We start from the raw sequence: 19,682 nt of genomic DNA, 5'->3' as shown, positions 1-19,682 counted from the left end.
GAACGGTTCTCCTGTCCCCAACGGCTCAGGAAGCAAAATAAGTGTGGGTACAGAAAGTGAACACCGTCCTGGGGAGGAAAAGAAAGCTCGATTCCACTCGCCCTTTTGGTGCCCGAGTTCGTCCCATTCCGCATTTCCCACTTCCCACCCGGCTAAGGAGGGCGCATGTCGGTCTCCCGCTCTCTTCCCTGGGCTGCGGCTGGTGGGCTCACCCCATTCCCACGGCCCTTCCAAACCGCGGGAGGGGGCGGGGCGGGAGGGACCCCGGGGAGGCGCGCCTTCGCGCCACACGCCCTTCTCGAATTCCGGTCGAGCCTCCGGCGTCACCGGAGCACCACCGGCGGCCTCCGCGCCCCGCGCTCGGAGGGACGGCCGGCGGCGGCGCCCGGGTCGGAAGTGACGTGAGCGCGCCCGGGCCCCTCCCTGCTCCGGCCGAGCCGCCGGCGGGCGCCGCCGACTTGCGTCATCAGCCCGCGCCGACGCAGGAAGTGCCGACGCTGCTGGCGCGCGCCGGGCGCTGTTTCTCCTCAGGCTCCGGGACCGGCGGCGGCGGCGGCGGCGGCGGCGGAGGCGCAGGGGTGAGTGGCGGAGGGCGGGGCCGGGCCGGGCGGCGAGCGCTCGGATCCGGGCGGACCCTGGGCGTCGCTTCCCGCCTCCTCGTTCCGCCTCGCCCCGCGCGGACCCGGCGGTTGAGGCGGCGTCGGGCGCAGACGCCGGGAGCCCGCCGCTGCGGGCCCGAACCCCGACTCGTAGCGGCCGCGCCCGGGGGGCTGAGGGGCCGGGCGGCCCGGCCGCGTCGTATCCGGTGACCGCGACCCCCCGGGCGTGGGGTCTCCGGGACTGAGCCGCGAGCTTTCCACGGATGAGCTCCCTCCCCACCGGTGTTGCTCTGCGGAGGGTGGGGGGGGGGTGTTCTCGTCTGTGACCGAAGGGTAAACTGAGGCGGAGGACCTTGCCCGGGAATGACGGCAAAGAGATTTGAATCCAGGCGGTCGCTCTTCGGAGCCCGGCCCGCCCCGTCCGCGAAGACGCGAGCCGCAGCGCCCCGAAGCCCACTTGCCGTGTGTCCTGCCCTGGCTCGAGCTCTTTCTCTTTGCAGCGGTTCGACTCAAATGGGTGATGAAAAGGACTCTTGGAAGGTGAAAACTTTAGATGAAATTCTTCAGGAAAAGAAACGACGGAAGGAACAAGAGGAGAAAGCAGAGATAAAACGCTTAAAAAACGTAAGCCATGTTTTTTAAGTAAGTGGTTTTCTTAAAGGAGATTTAATTTCTTTGCCCTCGTTTTTCCATTAGAACAACGCTTCTTCGGTGAAGTTCTTTTGTACTTCCAAATGTCGCAGGTGAGCGCAAACTCTCTTCTAAAAATTAACAAAAACGTTCAAATACTCGGTTTACGTTGGAGACAGATCGATAACATACTAAAGCTGTGTGTAGATGGCAGGATCCACGTGGAGCTAAAGTACTTTGAACCTGAATCCATTAGTGCAGTGGGACTAATTTTTCTCATGTCACCGTTTCTGTGTCCGTGGCACCATTTCCAAGTATGTCTAGTGCAGTAGGAAGTCGCCCTGGAATTAATACTCGTGTTTGGCGGGGTCTTGGGTTGGCACAGTAACGTAAGCAGAGAAACGTTTGGCACCTTGGCGAGCGCGTCGGCAGAAGTACTCGTTTCTGCTCTCACTGGCAGCTGACCTTTGTTAGCTGTTTCCGAGCCACGGGCGAGGTGTCCCAGAGTATTTGGCGTATAAAACACGGCGTAAGGCTCCAGTTTGGCTTATGTAAACGACTAACATACTTGGCGTAGAGTCTAATGTTCCTTGTCGGATGTGCTGATTTCAAGTTTTTTCACCTGAGGCCCTGGGTTCTAGAGAGTGGTGATTTTAACGTCATACGATTTGGGTGGAAGGTTCTTATACCTGGTAACATTGATCCATTCAAAGCGTATGTGAAACTTCGGGCATTGGCAAGGTTTGAGATCATTCCCAAGACTCTTATCTGTGAGGAAATGACTTTCTCCTTGCTTCTCAGTCTGATGACCGGGATTCCAAGCGGGATTCCCTTGAGGAGGGGGAGCTGAGGGACCACCGCATGGAGATCACGATCAGGAACTCGCCGTACAGAAGAGAGGACTCCATGGAAGACAGGTGGGGACAAGGTGCACGAGGAGGAAGGGCATCCAGCTGCACGTGCGCTTCCCCGCGGAGACACGCGGGGTCCCACAGCACAGCTGTGGTCCTGGCTGAGCCTCCGCAGGGCTCCTCTGAAAACGTTTGAAGCGGTGACTGTGGGTTTACCTCACAGTTGAGATGGCCTTTGTGTGGTACCAGTGGGCACCCGAGTCCTCTTGCGAGAAGATTGAATGGGTGCATATTCCCTTCTTGGCAATTATCCTTCAACCCAGTGAATTCGCATTCACAGATTGCATTTAAATAATTGCGTGTGTGTGCTTTTAGCGACTGGTAAAATTACTGCCTAAAATCTTGCACGGATGAACCACACTAGGGTGCTGAAGTGTGCTCGAGCCAGGCCCGTAAGCAGCGGTGGTCCTAGCGAGGCCCGTATATGCTAACATCCCTTCCTGCACCACGGTATCCCCTCACTTGCTTCCTTCTCGTATCCGTCATCATCACCAAATTATCCGTCATCAAATCATTAAAGCCAGCCTAACCAGAAATTAAGGTGCGAGGACATACAGATTGTGAACTCTCACAACTTTTTGGTCATATAGTCAGTGAAAAGTGTTGTTGAGTGACCTTTTGAGGTCATCAAGTTCTGTTAAAATTGTGGTACTTTTTTTAACGGCTTTATTGATGTATAAATGATAAACTGCTTATATATATAAAGTGTGCGGTCTGACATGTTTGTACACGCTTGTGAAACTGTCACCATGGTCATGGTGATGAACGTGTGCATCATGCCCTGAAGTGTCTTCAGAGAGGCATTTTCGTTCCATATACACATTGATTTTTCGCTTACCCTTTCATCTGTGTCTGTATTTATAAGCAGTTTTGGCTTCAATTTCATAGTTAAGGTTTAAAATGATTCTAGATTCAACTTTATATTCTGAACGCTGCGTTTTTCCGGGCTGAAGAAGCTCCACGGCACCCTCATGGCTCTCCCATTACCTGACATGATGCTTTGTGTCTTATTTCAGAGGAGAGGAAGATGATTCTTTGGCTATCAAACCACCCCAGCAAATGTCTCGGAAAGAAAAGGCTCATCACAGGAAAGATGAAAAGAGGAAAGAGAAACGTAGGCATCGTAGCCATTCAGCAGAAGGGGGTACTGAAGCATTTATTGTTTTTTTTCTCTGTATCATGCTCAAGTATGGTCTGTTTCCTGTGTCATACTCTACCGTCTCCTCCAGAGCACAATTGAAAGAGAAGAGAAAGTAAAATCTTAGCCCAAAGCATACGTTTTTCTAGATCATTCTGAATAGTTAATTCATTTTCTTCCTGGTATTTTTTTCTCCCTCGTTACATTGTTTTGGGGTAGTTTGTTTAAACGTAATATTGTCTTTTTTTTTTTTAATGTTTTTTGAATTTTTTTTAATGTTTATTTATTTTTGAGAGAGAGAGAGAGAGAGAGCGAGCGAGCGAGTGCACAAGGAGGGGAGGGGCAGAGAGAGAGGGAAACACAGAAACCAAAGCAGGCTCCAGGCTGTGAGCTGTCAGTACAGAGCCTGACGCGGGGCTCAAATTCACGAACTGTGACATCATGACCTGAGCTGAAGTCAGACACTTAACCGACTGAGCCACCTAAGCACCCCATTAATGTTTGTTTTTTGAAGGAGAGATCGAGCATCAGCGGGGGAGCGGCAGAGAGAGGGAGACACAGAATCCAAATCCTGAGCTGTCAGCATAAAGCCTGACGTGGGGCTTGAACTCACAAATCGTGAGATCATGACCTGAGCAGAAGTCAGATGCTTAACTGACTGAGCCCCCCATAAATGTAATATTGTCTAAACTCAACCAATATAGGGTATTTATATGCAGTTTTTTTTTAAGTTTACTTATTTTGAGAGAGCACACTTGCAAGCATGAGATGGGCAGAGAGAGAGGGAGAGAGTATCTCAAGCAGGCGGCATGCTGTCAGTGCGGAGCCTGACACAGGGCTCTGTCTCACAAACTGGGAGGTTGTGACCTGAGCCGAAATCATGAGTCGGATGCTTAGCCAACTGAGCCACCCAGGCATTCCTTCCTTACATTTTGAATAATAGGTGTTTTTCTAGCTGACATGGTTGCAAGAGTATAGTAGGCAACATAAAACACACAGTGTGTGTTAATTGGCTATGTTAACAGTAAGCTCTTAGTAAAATTTTTAGGGAATCAGAAGTTATAAATGGATTTCTGACTGCGCTGGGGGTCAATTATTCAACATTGTGTTTTTAAGGATCAATTATAGTCTAATCATAGCTTAATACAGAAAGAAGGTGAAAGTTTTTTTTTTTTAAACGTTTATTCATTTTTGAGAGAGACAGAGCGTGAGCGGGGGAGGGGGAGAGAGAGAGGGAGACACAGAATCCGAAACAGGTTCCAGGCTCTGAGCTGTCAGCACAGAGCCTGATGCGGGGCTCAAACTCACAAACCACGAGATCATGACCTGAGCCGAAGTCGAACGCTTAGCCAACTGAGCCACCCAGGCATCCCAAAAGTTACAGTTCTATTCAGTGATAACCACATTATTTTTTCTCTCACTTTGAGGTTGACTTCCATAGGATTTTCTTTTGTTTTTTTAACATAAAATGATTGTTTCTCCGAAGTCATTAATTAAATGTTTTCTTCTTCACTGAGTATTTTCTTTGAAAAAAAGTTTTAATTTTTTTTTTTAATGTTTATATTTTAGAGAGACAGGGTGTGAGCGGGGGAGGGGCAGAGAGAGAGGTAGACCCAGAATCTGAAGCAGGCTCCAGGCTCTGAGCCGTCAGCACACAGCCCGACACGAGGCTCGAACTCACAAACTGTTGAGATCATGACCTGAGCCGAAGTCAGGCACTTAACTGACTGAGCTACCCAGGCCCCCCTGAAAATTTTTTTAATCTTTTAACTTACTTTTTGAGAGCGAGCACGCACAAGCGGGGGCGGGGCAGAAAGAGGGGGCAGAGAATCTAAAGCAGGCTCTGCGCTGACAGCAGAGAACCCCAATGTGGGGTTCAGATTCATGAACCGTGAGATCATTCCCTTGTCAGACAGACACTTAACTGACTGAGCCACCCAGGCGCCCCTTCAATATTTTTAAATTAAGTTTTGGGTGTTGGGCCCCTTTGCGTGACATTCTCTCTCCTCTTAGGGAAGCATGCTAGGGCAAAGGAAAAAGAGAGAGAACACGAGCGCCGGAAGCGACACCGGGAGGAGCAAGACAAGGCTCGCAGAGAGTGGGAGAGGCAGAAGAGAAGGGAGATGGCCCGGGAGCATTCCAGGAGGGAGAGGTGAGTGAGTGCAGTCTGCGAAGGAGCCTGAAACTGAGCATTGCTGGCAGCCAACACCCCGTCAGAGCGGCGATGGAGGCCGCCATTTTGGTGCACACACGAGAACCCGGCAGTGTGACAGAGATGTGGGGCAGAAGTGGTTTGTGAGTCCACAGTCCTGGCACGGTAAACATGGGTGGTGCTGACTGAAGAGATTAAGTTTTTACTGCATCTTGAAGACAGACATGGGTGTGAGTCTTCCTCAGAGAAGATCATGAAGGGAATGGAAATCGTGTGTCGGTTTCCTCCAGGTGAAGGCTGGTGGGGGAGGTACTCGGGAGCCAGGCCATTCCAGCAGTTGCTTGAGACCCTGTGTAAGAGTGTGATTTGGGTCAGTTGGAAGGGGCATTGCTGGTGGGAGCTGGAAGTCTGACAAAGGAATTCAGACACAAGGAGTGCAGTTTGGGGCCGAAAACATAGCAGTGGAGAGGGAAAGGGCGGTGGTCGCGCAGGGAGAGACGATCTTCCTCCATCTGCCAGCTGACGCCGGGGATGGGGGAGGAGGGCCCTCTCAGATTCAGCCCAGGGCGCGTATAGAAATTCCCACACAGCGCCCAAGAGAAATCTGTTCTAGGACGATTCATTGGCCACTGGGCAAGTATTTTGTGAGTGCCTGCTCTGTACCGAGCTCTCTTCCAGGTGGTCTAAGCGAGGAAGACTAAGGAAATATATTGCTTGGGGTTCTCTAGGTCACAGCAGAAATAGACTGTGGTTCTTTCAGACAAAACGGAAATCCTAACGGCCTTATAATAGCTTTGGAGCTGAGGCACCAGACTCTTACACATTAGTCTCCAAGTACATCTCTGTGGGCTCAGATTCCCAGAAGACATCTGTGTAGCTCCAGATCTGTTCATCTGGGCTAGTTGTGACTACTGGGGCCATCTCTGTGTATTGAGGTGTTTCCAGAGAAAGCTTGGTACCGGCCTGCTACACGGAATGGGGAAGTAGGAGGGGTAGATGGTGCCTGTGTTCCCAGCAGGCCGAATGACACGGGCACCGAAGAAAGCGTGGAAAGTGTGATGAGAGCCTTTGTTCTCATGAGGAGGAGGTATGGGGGGGAGCTGATTCCTAAGGTAAAAGATCACGGGGTGAGCAGAACTGTGTGTCCAGGTTCGCTGCTAGCACGGGAAACCCCCGTGTTTGCCGAGCCCAGTGCTGACCGTTTAGGATGGGCTGACGGCACAGCTGTGCGGACACAGTGTTGATCCCCAGGAAGCCAAGCTTGAAAACAAAAAGAAACGAAGGGAAAAAACCAGCAGTGGCCGCACTCTTTTTGGAAGACGGAGTTGACAGAGTTAGCAGAGCAGGTTACCAGACAAACAGCAACAGGTGAGAGGAAAAATTAGAATCCTCAATTGCTACCGTATGTTACTTGAAATGTCCAATTCTCAACAGGACGTCTTGAGATGTAAAAGAAATAGGAAAGTATGACTTCCTGCTAAGGAAGACAAGCCTCAGTAGAAACCAAGTGTTCCAGATTAGCAAGGAACTTGAAACAAAGCAATAGAAATTATGCTTTCTTCAGAACAGACAGTCAAAGGAAGAGAACTAGAGCCTCCGGGATCTGTGGCACGGCACCTGTTTCACCAACACCATGCAACTCGCAATACCAGGAGAGAAGAGTGATGCGGCACAAAGATGTCTTTTTAAATAATGGCTGAAGTCTTCCCAAATCTGATGAAAAACAGTTATCTGCATATCCAAGAAGTTCAGTGTACCCCAAGCAGGGTAAATACAAAGACACATCATAGTCAAACTGGTGAAAGCCAAAGAATAGATTTTGAAGGCAGCAAGAGAAAAAAAATCTACATAGAAGGTGTGATTGGTGGCTGACTTCTCATTAGAAATAATGGAGGCCAGGGGCGCCTGGGTGGCTCAGTCGGTTAAGCGTTCGACTTCAACTCAGGTCACGATCTCATGGCCTGTGGGTTTGAGCCCTGCGTTGTTGGGCTCAGTACTGACAGCGTGAAGCCTGGGGCCTGCTTTGGATTCTGTGTTTTTCTCTCTCTCTGCCTCTCCCTTGCTTGTTCGTTCTCTCTCTTTCTGTCTCTCTCAAAAATAAACATTAAAACAAACATTAAAAAAAAAAACAAAAACAGTGGAGGTCAGAAGGCAGTGGAATGGCGTAGTCACACTGCTGAAAGAAAACCTGTCAACCCGGAAATCTGTGCAGCAAAACTGTTGTTCAAAAGTGAGGGGACATAACAAACTGGTGGAATTCATTGTTAGTAATACCTGCCTTAAATACTCAAGGGCAGACGCCTGAGTGGCTCAGTCGGTTAAGCATCCAGCTTTGGCTCAGGTCATGATCTCATGGTCCGTGAGTTCGAGCCCTACGTCGGGCTCTGTGCTGAGAGCTCAGAGCCTGGAGCCTGCTTCAGATTCTGTGTCTCCCTCTTTTTCTGCCTTACACCACTCACTGTCTGTCTGTCTGTCTGTCTGTCTCTCTCTCTCTCTCTCTCTCTCTCTCATAAATAAATAAATAAATAAATAAATACTCAAAATCTTCAGGTTGAATGGAAATGACACCAGAAGGTATAGAATTCACAGGAAGAAAAGACAAGCTTTAGAAATGGTAAAAGTGTAGGTTAACGTAAGATAACTTATGTATGTTTCATTTCATGTCTTCTCAGCTTCTATGAGAGACACGATTGCATAAAACAGTAATTATTAAAATACCGTGTTGTTGTGTGATACGTAGCATGTGTAGAGTGCACAGGGTTGAGAAGGGAGGGCTGTGGCTGTGGCAGAGCAGACCTATGTTCAGTGGAATGAAGTTAGTGTAATTTGATAAGATGCATGCTGCCATCACTAAAACAACCTCTAAGAAAATAACTTTAACAAAATAGTGCAAACAAGAATTAAAATTATATACTACAAATATTTATTTATACCAAACACAGAGGGGCGTCTGGACAGCTCAGTCAGTTAAGCATCAGACTCTTGATTTCAGCTCAGGTGGTGATCTCATGGTTCATGGGATTCTCTCTCCCTCAGCCCCCTCTCTCTCTCACTCTCTGCCCCTCCCCTGCACTCTTCCCCTCTATCCCTCTCCCTCCCCCCCATCTCTCTCAAATAAACATTATATACATACACACACAGACCATCAAAAACTGAGAAACAGGACCCAAAAGGAAGACCTATAAAAGAAAAACCAAAAACAACAACGAAAGTTAATCCAGCCAAATCCATAATTGCATGAAATGTGAAGTGGTTTCTGTACCCAAAGGAGAGGTTCTTTGATAGCAAAGCTTGATCTATTATGTTGTCTGTAAGGAGAACACGTTAGAGACCAGGACAAAAATAGGTCGAAAGTAAACGTATGGGGAGCTGCCGTGTGAAGCCTGGTCTCCATAGCTAGTGGTAAAGAGGGTATGGGAGCAAGCCAAAACAGACTAGGAGCTCACGCTGTGCCACTGTGTGCCCACCCTTCGGCTCCTGACACCAAGGCTGAGCCCAGGGTGTTTTTCCCTTGCCTGTGCCACCTCCCAGTCCCTGGCCCAACGTGGTACTGACCGACCAAAGCCCAGTACTGACGAGACAGCTCAGTGCCTGGTGTCTGTGCCGCCTGCCAGAACACTGAGGCAGAGGTTCCGCAGGTACCTGAATGGAGTGGGGAGAAGAGCTAGCCAATGAGGTGGACTGTGCACCCTCGTTAATGGTTCAGATTATACTGGACAGGTTTCTACAAGAGCATGAGGAAACTCCACCGTCCAGATTTGTTATAAATAGTATGCTACAGGACCCTTCTCAGATTCCAGATGGAGTTCTAGCAAATCAGGGCTGTCCGTGCACCGTGCAGTCAAATGCTCTACCCCTGAGCTCTACCCCTGTGTCAGCACACTATAAACGACTGCTGTTACGGACCACTGGTTGACTGCATCAAACATGCCCTTGGTCATGAGCATGAAGTCCTGCTGAGAGGCCTTCTAGAGGAGAACCTGTCCTTCCTAAATGAAGAGCAGCTCCGTGCAGAGGGTTATGACAAAACCCCAAACTTTACAAGTTCCAGTTGCTGTAGAAGGGTACATAATTCACCGGATTGAAAGCGGGGCCTCATTTGGTGATGAATGTCGCCTCCATGTCCACCTTCATGACTGACCAGGTCTGGACGTACTGGAATAGGTTTGGGTTGGGCTTCGTCATTTATTGGGACAGCTTTACCCGGGAACTGGACTGTAACTGGGAAAGGGGCATCCTGCTCAAAGCCTGTTTTCCCGTGGACATTGTCGCCTTGTGTCATAGCATAGCTTGACCCTGATGATCCTGGAAGAGAAGCCGGGAGGACGGGGCTGGATCCAAAGCAGTTTTACTTTTCTGCAGTGTAAACTCCTGGCAGCACCTGCCCTGAACTTCAGCCGAATTCGTGCTGCCCGTAGCCACGTCACTACCTCTTGAGACAAACATATCAAGAATTTCTATTTTTCCCCATCCGTTGCTGATGTGAACAGCCAAGAACTGCATACATAACCACTTGTTGTCATAAGCATTTCTCCGTCAGTTTACAGATAGTCATAATCTTCCTTCCTTCCAGATGGTTTCTGCTCATATACTGAACAAAGAGCAGAAACGTGGAGACTGAAAGGTGTGATTTTTCAATTCTCCCAGTTCCCGAACCACCCTCTTTATTTTTTTTCCCAAGTCTCCATTCATTCTCCCGCCTCCCCCGTTCTTCTCATACCCTCGCAGGTCCTCAGTGTTGAATTAGCATCCTGGAATAATCTAGCACAGTCCTAGCAGAGTGGAAAACATGGCGGTTGAAACTCTTTTTGCTCTCACCTGCAAGGTTCCAGTAGACCTTGATGGTAGCCTGGGCTTGTTTTGTCCAGTCTTTGCGATTTTCTGATTTCCGTGGCATTAAGCCAAGCTGAGAAAATATACTTGACGAGAGGTTTTTCTTTTTACGGTACTTATTTGAACACCAAAGACTTTCCGTTTATTTCATGTAAGAGTATTGGTTACATTATATCTGGAAACCACACTCCTTTGGATTGGAGGCCAAGGGGAGACCATTGAAGCATGGTGCCAGCCTGGGCAAAAGTTCATTTTTAATTTTATTTTTTAATGTTTATTCATTTTTGAGAGAGAGAGACTGGGCGTGAGTGGGGAAGGGGCAGAGAGAGAAGGAGACCCGGGATCCGAAACAGGCTCCAGGCTCCGAGCCGTCAGCACAGAGCCCGACGCGGGGCTCAAACTCACAAACCATGAGATCATGACCTGAGCTGAAGTCAGAGGTTTAGCCAAACTGAGCCACCCAGATGCCCCAGACGTTCATTTTTAAATACAGCTACTTGTCAGTATGTACAGTAATCAGTATCTTTCTGAGTACAATTTTTTAAAAGCACATTTTATGCACTGGTCTATATGCGCATTTTATACCACATAATTATATAACACTCAAATAATTTAGTCCTTAGAAATGTTCAGCTTTGAATGAATTAAGTGTACCAGAAATAAACATAGAGTGATTTCCAAATAAGCAAAATAAAAGGGATTTTGTATATGTTCGGAAAACAAAAAAGCATGAAATTAAACACATGGAAGAAGGTGCAACACGTACACAGCAGCCACAGCGTGCAGGTGGCTCAGCGCCAGGCCAGACGTGAGGCCAGCACCGAGACCGGGCTTCACAACCACAGGAAGGGACATACGTCAGGAACACGTGAGCGCGGTAAACGTGTGTGAGTCTGACAGCAGAATCCAGAAATCTGGGCTGCAATAACCTGACAGTTGAAAGAAGAAACAGGCGGTTCCTCGATTATAGTTGGAAGTTTCGGTGCCCCGCTCTAGTTAATAGAACGAGATGAAACAAGGATATAAAAAATTTGGAAAATACCCTGCACCAGCTCAGTCTGACTGAGCTTGCGTGCCGGACTCCACCCACAGCCACAGAAGACACGCTCATTTCGAGCATATCGTATGTGGGCCATACGACAAGTGTCATACATAAGATAGTTGCAGTAGTACGAAGTACGCCGTCTTTCCACAAAAGAAAGTGGAAATCAGCAGAAAGAAACCTGGGGAAATCCTCAAAATGTTGGGAAATCCAACCACCCATTTCTGAGAAAAGTTTTCATACAGCAATAATCGCACCTCAGATAAACCTCATTGGCTATGATACTGCCACGTCGCAAAGCTCTTCCGTTTCTGATTAACCTGTGGCCCAAAGAAGAAATTCAAAGGAAAAATAGAAAATATTTTGAATTGAGTGAAAACAAAAGCAACGTGCCAAAAGGTAGGGGTGCACAAAAAGCTGGGCCCAGAATGAGCTGTTTTAAGCACTGACACCAGAAAAGGAAGTTGTCAAGTCAGCAACTTGAGCTGCTACCCCAAGAGCAGGAGAAAGAAGCAGACTCAGCCCAAAGAAGCAGAAGAAATGTCCCGAGAGTCCTGATCTGACAGCAGATTGGGGGAGGATGGCTAGGAGCTGACCGCGGATGGGCGTGAGATGGGAATGTTTTAAAACTGGCTTATGAAGTGATAGTTGGACAGTTTTGTAAATTGATGAAAAACTGAATTCACTGGTTGGATTGATTTTTTTTAAGTTTTTATTTATTTTGAGAGAGACAGAGCTATGAGCAGGGGAGGGGCAGAGAGAGGGGGAGAGGATCCCAAGCAGGCTCCGCACTGTCAGGGTTCACGTTCACAAATCCCGAGACCACGATCTGAGCCGAAAGAGTCGGATGCTTAACCGACTAAGCCACCCAGGTGCCCCTCAGTGGTTGGATTTTATATGCTAACTTACAACTTTTATTTTGTAATAGTTTGGACTTCTAGGCATGTGCAGAATAGTTCCTAGAATCCGAGCCGTCCACAGCGGTGACCTCTGACGGGCCCCAAAGCTGGGACGGTACCAGCGACCGTACCACAGGCCTTGTTCCACTGTCACCCTTGTCCGTGCTCATTTCTGTTTTGGTTTTTGGTTTTTTGGGGGAATAGCTTTTCTGGTTAGATTTGGACTTAATTCTGATTCTGTTGGGATTTGAAAACTAACCGCTGCTCATCGGTTTTCACCATCTGGCCACTTTGTGGTGCATCAGCCATGCACACCGTGGTCGCTGATGGCTCCTGCACTTCAGATGAGCCTTGTCCCCTCCGTGAAGCAACTTTCCCTGCTGCCCCTCGTATACCACACTCGTACCCGCTTAGCTCCCCACCAGGCCCGGCTGGGCATCCGTCTACCATAGGATCTAGTGAGGAGGGTAGGACAGGGGCTCAGGCCCAAGTCTAGGTCCTTCTCTCCACCTTCCCCAGGTGGGCTCTTCCACCCCTCAGTGCCCCTGAAAACTTAGTGATAAAGGTGGATTTAAATTGTACTGCCATCCATACTCAGTAGGACTGCGAAACAGAAGCCTTCTGGAACCAGTGGGCTCATCCCTCATTGGCAATATCTCATCGTGCCAGTACTTTGCTACATTCTGTTGCGGCTGTTGGGCTGTGTGCGCGTATATGTTCTACTTTTAAAAAGCCCATTATCGGGGCGCCTGGGTGGCGCAGTCGGTTAAGCGTCCGACTTCAGCCAGGTCACGATCTCGCGGTCTGTGAGTTCGAGCCCCGCGTCAGGCTCTGGGCTGATGGCTCGGAGCCTGGAGCCTGTTTCCGATTCTGTGTCTCCCTCTCTCTCTGCCCCTCCCCCGTTCATGCTCTGTCTCTCTCTGTCCCAAAAATAAATAAAAACGTTGAAAAAAAAATTAAAAAAAATAAAATAAAAAGCCCATTATGGTTTGAAGAATCGAAGTGGGCAGTTTCTAAATTTGAGCAAAAAACACTTGGGGTGAAAAAGAAAACTTCGTGTTTGCGGAGAGAGAGTCGGCCTGTGCTTGTTGCAGGGACCGCCTTGAGCAGCTGGAGAGGAAGCGGGAGCGAGAACGAAAGATGCGGGAACAGCAAAAGGAACAGCGGGAACAGAAGGAACGGGAGCGGCGCGCCGAGGAGCGGCGCAAGGAGCGCGAGGCCCGAAGGGAAGGTGCGCGTGGGCGCACCCTGTGGTTGGGGTGTTGTTCCCATGGGTGAGCCCAGAGCTGCACAAATGACACGGAGGGGTGAGGTGCTCTGGACCATGGCTGAGTGAAGGGGGAACGGGCCGCGGGACTCGGGCGTTGAGCCTGACCACATAGTTCCTTGCCAGAGAAGGCAGTGGTCACTTCAGGCCTGAGGTGAGGGTGTGCGGCCGGGGCGCGCCCAGGCCTGGTGCTGGACAGCCGTCAGGGTAACACACGGGCTGCCGCCCGCTGCTGTTCAGGCACAGGCTTGGAGAGGTGGGTCGTGGCGCCTTCTTTTCCGGCAGTAGAGAGTCTGGAAGGCCTACGTGGGTCCTCCGGGACGTCTCACGGTTTCCACGCCTCTGTGGCCACAGGGCCGTCAGCAGGTGTAGTGGGTTGTCATCGGCAGGGGTGCAGGTGAGGACCACCTCTGACCGAGGCGGGGCCCTGCCAGAGAGAGGGTGCCGCCAGCGCTGCCTCCTGCTGTGTTCTGTGCCCCAGTGTCTGCACATCACCGGACCATGAGGGAGGACTATGGCGACAAAGTGAAAGCGAGCCACTGGAGTCGCAGTCCGCTGCGGCCGCCGCGAGAGCGGTTTGAGCTGACAGATGGCCGGAAACCAGGTGAGGGCCCGCGGCACCTGCCTGGGGCCAGCGTGGCGCGGTTCTTTGCTGACGGTTTTTTATGGACAAAAACTTTTTTTTGCACGACGATACGGTATGCTAAAGTACTTCCGTGTCACATGACAGGACTTTAGCATTTGTGCGGAGCACATTTATATTTCTCAGCGGAAACCTTTGTTATGGGTCTTTGAGAGCTGTTTTCCAGCTAGTGTGGATGAGGGTTTATCCTACACACTGAAGCTTATCTCTGGGTGAAAGATCCCACGTGATCGTGATCTCGTTGATGGTAAACACGTTCACTTTTGATGGTTTGTGTCACAAGTGAAAGAAGAGAAGGTGGAAGAGAGAGACCTGCTGTCCGACCTGCAAGACGTCAGCGACAGCGAGCGCAAAACCAGCTCAGCCGAGTCCTCGTCAGGTGAGTGCGGGCCCCGCCGCCGTGAAGTCACCGCTGCCTGCGGTGCCTGCCTGCGGTCACTTCCGGCCGTTTTCTTCTGAAGCGGAATCAGGGTCGGGCTCGGAGGAGGAGGAAGAGGAGGAAGAGGAGGAGGAGGAGGAGGAGGAAGAGGAGGGCAGCAGCAGTGAAGAATCGGAGGAGGAGGAGGAGGAGGAGGAAGAGGAGACAGGGAGCAACTCCGAGGACGCGTCTGGACAGTCGGCTGGTGAGGAGGGCACCGGGCGCGACGGTTTAGTTTGCTGGACTCCACAGACCGCAGAGGTCACGGGAACTCTCGGTTCGAAAATGTCTCCAAATGGACAGTGCCTTGCTACCTGGGACTCCACGTGAGACCCCAGAATTGGTCGTTTACGGCGGTTCTTGCTCTCTGTTAGCTAAAGCAGACCCTCGCTTGTGCTGGCGGAGGGTCTGAAGAGCCCTAGAAAGAGGCAGACCCCAAGTCAGCGCAGGGCCAGCAGCCCCGCAGATCTGAGCAGACGCCTGCTGTCTCTTGCAGAGGAAGTGAGTGAAGACGAAATGAGTGAGGATGGGGAGCGCGAGAATGAGAACCACGTCCTCGTTGGTGAGAGGCATCCCCGGTGCTTGGTCTTTTCCTGCGTGCTGTGGCCCTTTGTAGAGCTGGCACCTCAGGCTTCCTCCGGGGTCACCCCACCCCAGAGACACAGGCAGCTGAGTCACTGAGAGACCCGGTTCCCTGAGCACCACCACCCCCACTCCCCCCCACCGACCACTTGCGACCATGAGGGGCCAGCATCCCTTACTGGGGACAGTCCTGACTGAGCGTCCTCGTGAGCGTCACCATGGCTTAGACACTGCAGGTGGCTGGGAAGTACCAGCCGGGGCCGGCCTCTTAGCTCAGGTCCAACCACAGGCCCATCACCATTCTGTAGACACCAGCAAGGCCTTGCCCTCAAGGCCTGACGGGAGCTCTGGGTGTGCCGCCTTTGAGCTCGGTCTCCGGCCAGGGGCTCACAGTGCATGTGGCTGAGCTGGCAAGCCCCCAGACCCCAGTGCCCTCTGTCCAGGACGGTGGGACACACGCTTGTGCACAGCATCCTGGGGTCATTCTCGTGTGGCTCTTGCGTGCACTCAGTGTCCCCCCACTCCCACCCCAGACAGGAGAGGGGTGATGACGGTTGCTTATTTTGGTTCCATAATTGGGTTTAACTTTTGAAGTTCCAGAGTCCCGATTTGACCGAGACTCCGGAGACAGTGAGGAAGGGGAGGAAGAAGCCGGTGAGGGCACTCCACAGAGCAGCGCCTTGACCGAAGGGGACTTCGTGCCCGACTCTCCCGCCTTGTCACCCATTGAACTCAAACAGGAGCTGCCCAAGTACCTCCCTGCCCTGCAGGTCAGGCGTCCTTCCCATGCCGGGGTTGGTTCTGCTGATTACGAACAGGATGGTGGCTGAGAGCAGGAGCTGGGTCCCCGGGGTGTGGGTCCCCAGGGTCACATATGCAGTGAGGGAAGGTGCCAGGGCCTTGGTGGTGTGGTGCAGGGGGCGCTCCTGTCCTCAGTGTTATCTTAGCGCCGGGCAGACAGGCCGGGCCTGGCTCAGAGGGATGCGTCCAGGACCAGCTCTTTCCCACGTTAGTTTTATTCCGTAATTGAGGAGCCCGTGGTCACTGAAGAAACTGGAGAAGAGGGCTGCTCCTGGCTCCACCACCAGACGCATTCGGCACCCTCTGGAGACCTCTGGGCAGGGTTTGCTGCACTGGCCTGATTCAGGTGTGTGTGCGGCCGTGGCCGCTGGGTCCTCACGGCAGGCTTCCTTCCAGGGCTGTCGGAGCGTGGAGGAGTTCCAGTGCCTCAACAGGATCGAAGAAGGCACGTATGGGGTGGTGTACAGAGCAAAGGACAAGAAAACAGGTGGGTGCGGTGCCGAGTGGTCCCCCAAAGGGAGAAGGGGAGACGGGCAGGAACCAGATGGCGCAGGGAGCCCGTCCCTGTGCAGGAAGGGACTTGTGCTGAAGAGCATTGGCCGTGGGTGTACCCGTTGCACCATCTCGAGCCCGGCCCGGAGGGTTTGCTGTCCGCAGCCTCACTGGGCCCACGTGCGGGCTGGGCTCTAGGAGCGAGGCCGGTGTCCTGCCCGGGCCACAGCCAGCTCGCAGGGACTGAGATCGAGCCCAGGCCATCCTGGCCCTCGGCACCCTCGGTGTCAGGGTCCTTGAACGCACAGTTCCTACTCTCCTAGGAGTCTCTTCTCCCCGGGTGCCCGGCTGTGGCCTCGCCTTACCTGGCCAGCACCAGCTAGTGACTCATGGGCCCCTGAGCAGTGGACTCCTTGGTACCTGTGGAGGCCCGAGGTCAGTCTGACCGTGAGGCTCTGCCGCTTACTTGTGACAGCAGGTGCCTCCGTTCTGGGACGGAGTGTGTCGTGTGCTTTGAGTGATAGCACCTGAGCAGGTGTGTGAGCCGCAGACTGGCAGCTTCCCCAGCGCCTGCAGCTGGGTCTTGGAAAGTCAGGGAGGCCACCTGAGAGCCTCAGACCCCGGTGATTGTGTCTGTCCTGGGATGTTGAGGTTTGCTGTGTCTCCTGGCAAATCACAGTAGGGATATAGAGATAAATAGGAAAATTCTCCTTAGCTGTTTGGACAAAAGTTAGCCTGGGAATCTGCCTCGTGCGTCTGTTGGGCCACAGGTTTGGGCTTGTTTTCTTGGTGCTGGTGTAACATGGGGCTTCCCAGTTACAACAAGGCTTCCCAGTGCCAAATAAGAAACGCTCCCTGAATCCCAACGAAATGTGTGCTTTCTCAGCCCATCTTCGAACTGTTTTCAGATGAAATTGTGGCTCTGAAGCGGCTAAAGATGGAGAAGGAGAAGGAGGGCTTTCCAATCACCTCCCTGAGGGAGATCAACACCATCCTCAAGGCACAGCACCCCAACATCGTCACCGTTAGGGTGAGGCAGCCCGGGCCTGTGCCCCGAGGGGACCCTGTGATTCCTGTGCACCCGTGTTGTGCAAAAATTGAGCACTAGCCCCCCAAAATGTCAGCCCCCTTAGGGTCGTCACACCTATAGGTACCTGCTGTCCCCAGTGTCTGTGCCCCGGGAGCCAGGAGTTAGTTGCGGGACCTGGAGGTGAGCACGGCACCCACGGACCCGCTCTCGTTTGCTAGGAGATCGTCGTGGGCAGCAACATGGACAAGATCTACATCGTGATGAACTACGTGGAGCATGACCTCAAGAGTCTGATGGAGACCATGAAGCAGCCTTTCTTGCCAGGTGGGGCCTGCAGGCACCGCGGGGGCCATGCAGGGAGGGTCTCCCACAGCCCTGATGTACTCCCACAGACGGGGCCCCCTGACCGGTGTCCCCCACGAGGAACATGCGGCCCTCGGGCTGCCCAGGGTGCGGGCAGCATGCCCCTGGGGCGGAAGGAGCACTGACCCCACCGTGCCGTGTATCCGAGTGTGTGTGCGCGCGCACGTGTGCGGTCTCTGTGCGTGCGTGCGTGCGTGCGTGCGCGCGCGAGGGCCGTGCCAAGCTGAGAGCATTCCCGGGAGAAGCGCACCCTGAGAATCCCGGTTGCCGCCGAGGCGGGGAGCTGACCCGAGGCACTGACCCGAGGCGCTGCCGTATAGGGGAGGTGAAGACCCTGATGATCCAGTTGCTGCGCGGTGTCAAACATCTGCACGACAACTGGATCTTGCACCGAGACCTCAAGACGTCCAACCTGCTGCTCAGCCACGCCGGCATCCTCAAGGTGAGCCCCCGGGGCCCGCCCCACAGGGGCCTGGCACCTGGGCCTCAGGGGCCTGCCCACAGCCCACCTCTGTCCTCGCAGGTGGGGGACTTCGGGCTGGCGAGGGAGTACGGGTCCCCCCTGAAGGCCTACACCCCAGTCGTCGTGACCCTGTGGTACCGCGCCCCAGAGCTGCTGCTCGGCGCCAAGGTGAGTGCGGGGGGCGGCCAGCCTGCGCGCGCTGCCCTCCCCCAGCCTCCTGAGCGTGCCCCTGGCCCCCCAGGAGTACTCCACGGCTGTGGACATGTGGTCGGTGGGCTGCATCTTCGGGGAGCTGCTGACCCAGAAGCCGCTGTTCCCCGGGAAGTCGGAGATCGACCAGATCAACAAAGTGTTTAAGGTGGGTCTGTGCTCTCGCCCTGCCAGCCACGTGCAGACACCTGTACCAGACCCTTCCCTGCAGGCCGCGGCCGTCCCAAAACTCTCTCTCTCTCTCTCTCTCTCTCAGGACCTAGGGACCCCCAGTGAGAAAATCTGGCCTGGCTACAATGACCTCCCCGCGGTCAAGAAGATGACCTTCACTGAGTACCCCTATAATAATCTCCGCAAACGCTTCGGGGCCCTGCTCTCAGACCAGGGCTTTGACCTCATGAACAAGTGTGTGAACCTGCAGGCTGTGCCCCTCCGGCCCTGGGCCTCCCCCTCCCCCGCCCCACCCCACCCCACCCCCACGTGGGTGCCAAGTGCTCTCGTTCTCCTAGGTTCCTGACCTACTTCCCCGGGCGGAGGGTCAGTGCGGAGGACGGCCTGAAGCACGAGTATTTCCGAGAGACCCCCCTCCCCATTGACCCCTCGATGTTCCCCACGTGGCCCGCCAAGAGTGAGCAGCAGAGGGTGAAGCGCGGCACGAGCCCACGGCCCCCCGAGGGCGGCCTGGGCTATAGCCAGCTGGTGAGGACAGGGCCGCAGGGGGGAGGCTGTGGGGGTCCCCCCCAAAGGTGGGGCCAGCCCAGCCGAAGCCCCACGATGACGCTTGCTCCCCAGGGCGACGACGACCTGAAGGAGACAGGCTTCCACCTCACCACCACAAACCAGGGGGCCTCGGCCGCGGGGCCCGGCTTCAGCCTCAAGTTCTGAGGTTCGGCGCAGAGCCCGTGCCAGCCCTGCGGGTACCGACCAGCAAGGCTCAGTCGGGACCAGGGCAGGCGCCAGAGGCAGCATGTGGGTCCAGACCGAGGCCTGGCCCTGACTGAGCACAGCCGCTGGAGGCCAGTGTGGCCGCGGATCTTGACCTCACATCTCAGACTGCCCGTCTTGTTCGCTTTTCCAACATTTCATTTTTATCTTGGCTTGTAAATTTGTAGAATTAAATCACATTTTCCTTGTTGTGGAAGGAAAGGCTGTATTTTTTCGGATGTGTCAGACTCGCCCTGCGAAGAGGGGGGCATCTGTAGGTGGCCA

At 52.9% G+C, this 19,682-nt stretch overlaps 1 protein-coding gene and 2 pseudogenes across 5 annotated transcripts; 2 read left to right on the top strand and 1 right to left on the bottom strand.

The window, feature by feature from the left end:
* The first annotated feature begins 467 nt into the window (after positions 1–467).
* Positions 468–19,614, top strand: LOC122479799 (cyclin-dependent kinase 11B). Of its 5 annotated transcripts, none has more exons than XM_043573545.1 (20): positions 468–578; positions 1,100–1,223; positions 2,031–2,146; positions 3,157–3,284; positions 5,292–5,430; positions 13,299–13,435; positions 13,953–14,075; positions 14,398–14,493; positions 14,576–14,737; positions 15,029–15,094; positions 15,709–15,884; positions 16,312–16,402; positions 17,316–17,437; positions 17,656–17,761; positions 18,121–18,242; positions 18,324–18,431; positions 18,505–18,621; positions 18,730–18,878; positions 18,983–19,172; positions 19,266–19,614. In XM_043573545.1, exons 2-20 carry the CDS (start codon positions 1,113–1,115, stop codon positions 19,356–19,358), a joined length of 2,352 nt encoding a protein of 783 aa, XP_043429480.1. In that variant the 5' UTR covers positions 468–578; positions 1,100–1,112; the 3' UTR covers positions 19,359–19,614. The 5 variants fall into 5 exon arrangements, with proteins under 5 accessions (XP_043429480.1, XP_043429481.1, XP_043429483.1 ...); XM_043573546.1 differs by having other exon boundaries at positions 480–578; positions 15,715–15,884; XM_043573548.1 differs by lacking the exon at positions 468–578 and adding an exon at positions 1,296–1,342 and having other exon boundaries at positions 1,100–1,139.
* Positions 8,869–10,590, top strand: LOC122479804 (annotated as a pseudogene).
* Positions 11,485–11,607, bottom strand: LOC122482197 (annotated as a pseudogene).
* Positions 19,615–19,682: the final 68 nt, after the last annotated feature.

Source organism: Prionailurus bengalensis, chromosome C1 (genome assembly GCF_016509475.1).
Source record: "Prionailurus bengalensis isolate Pbe53 chromosome C1, Fcat_Pben_1.1_paternal_pri, whole genome shotgun sequence".
NCBI lineage: Eukaryota > Metazoa > Chordata > Mammalia > Carnivora > Felidae > Prionailurus > Prionailurus bengalensis.
This window is presented reverse-complemented; position numbering and strand designations above follow the sequence as displayed.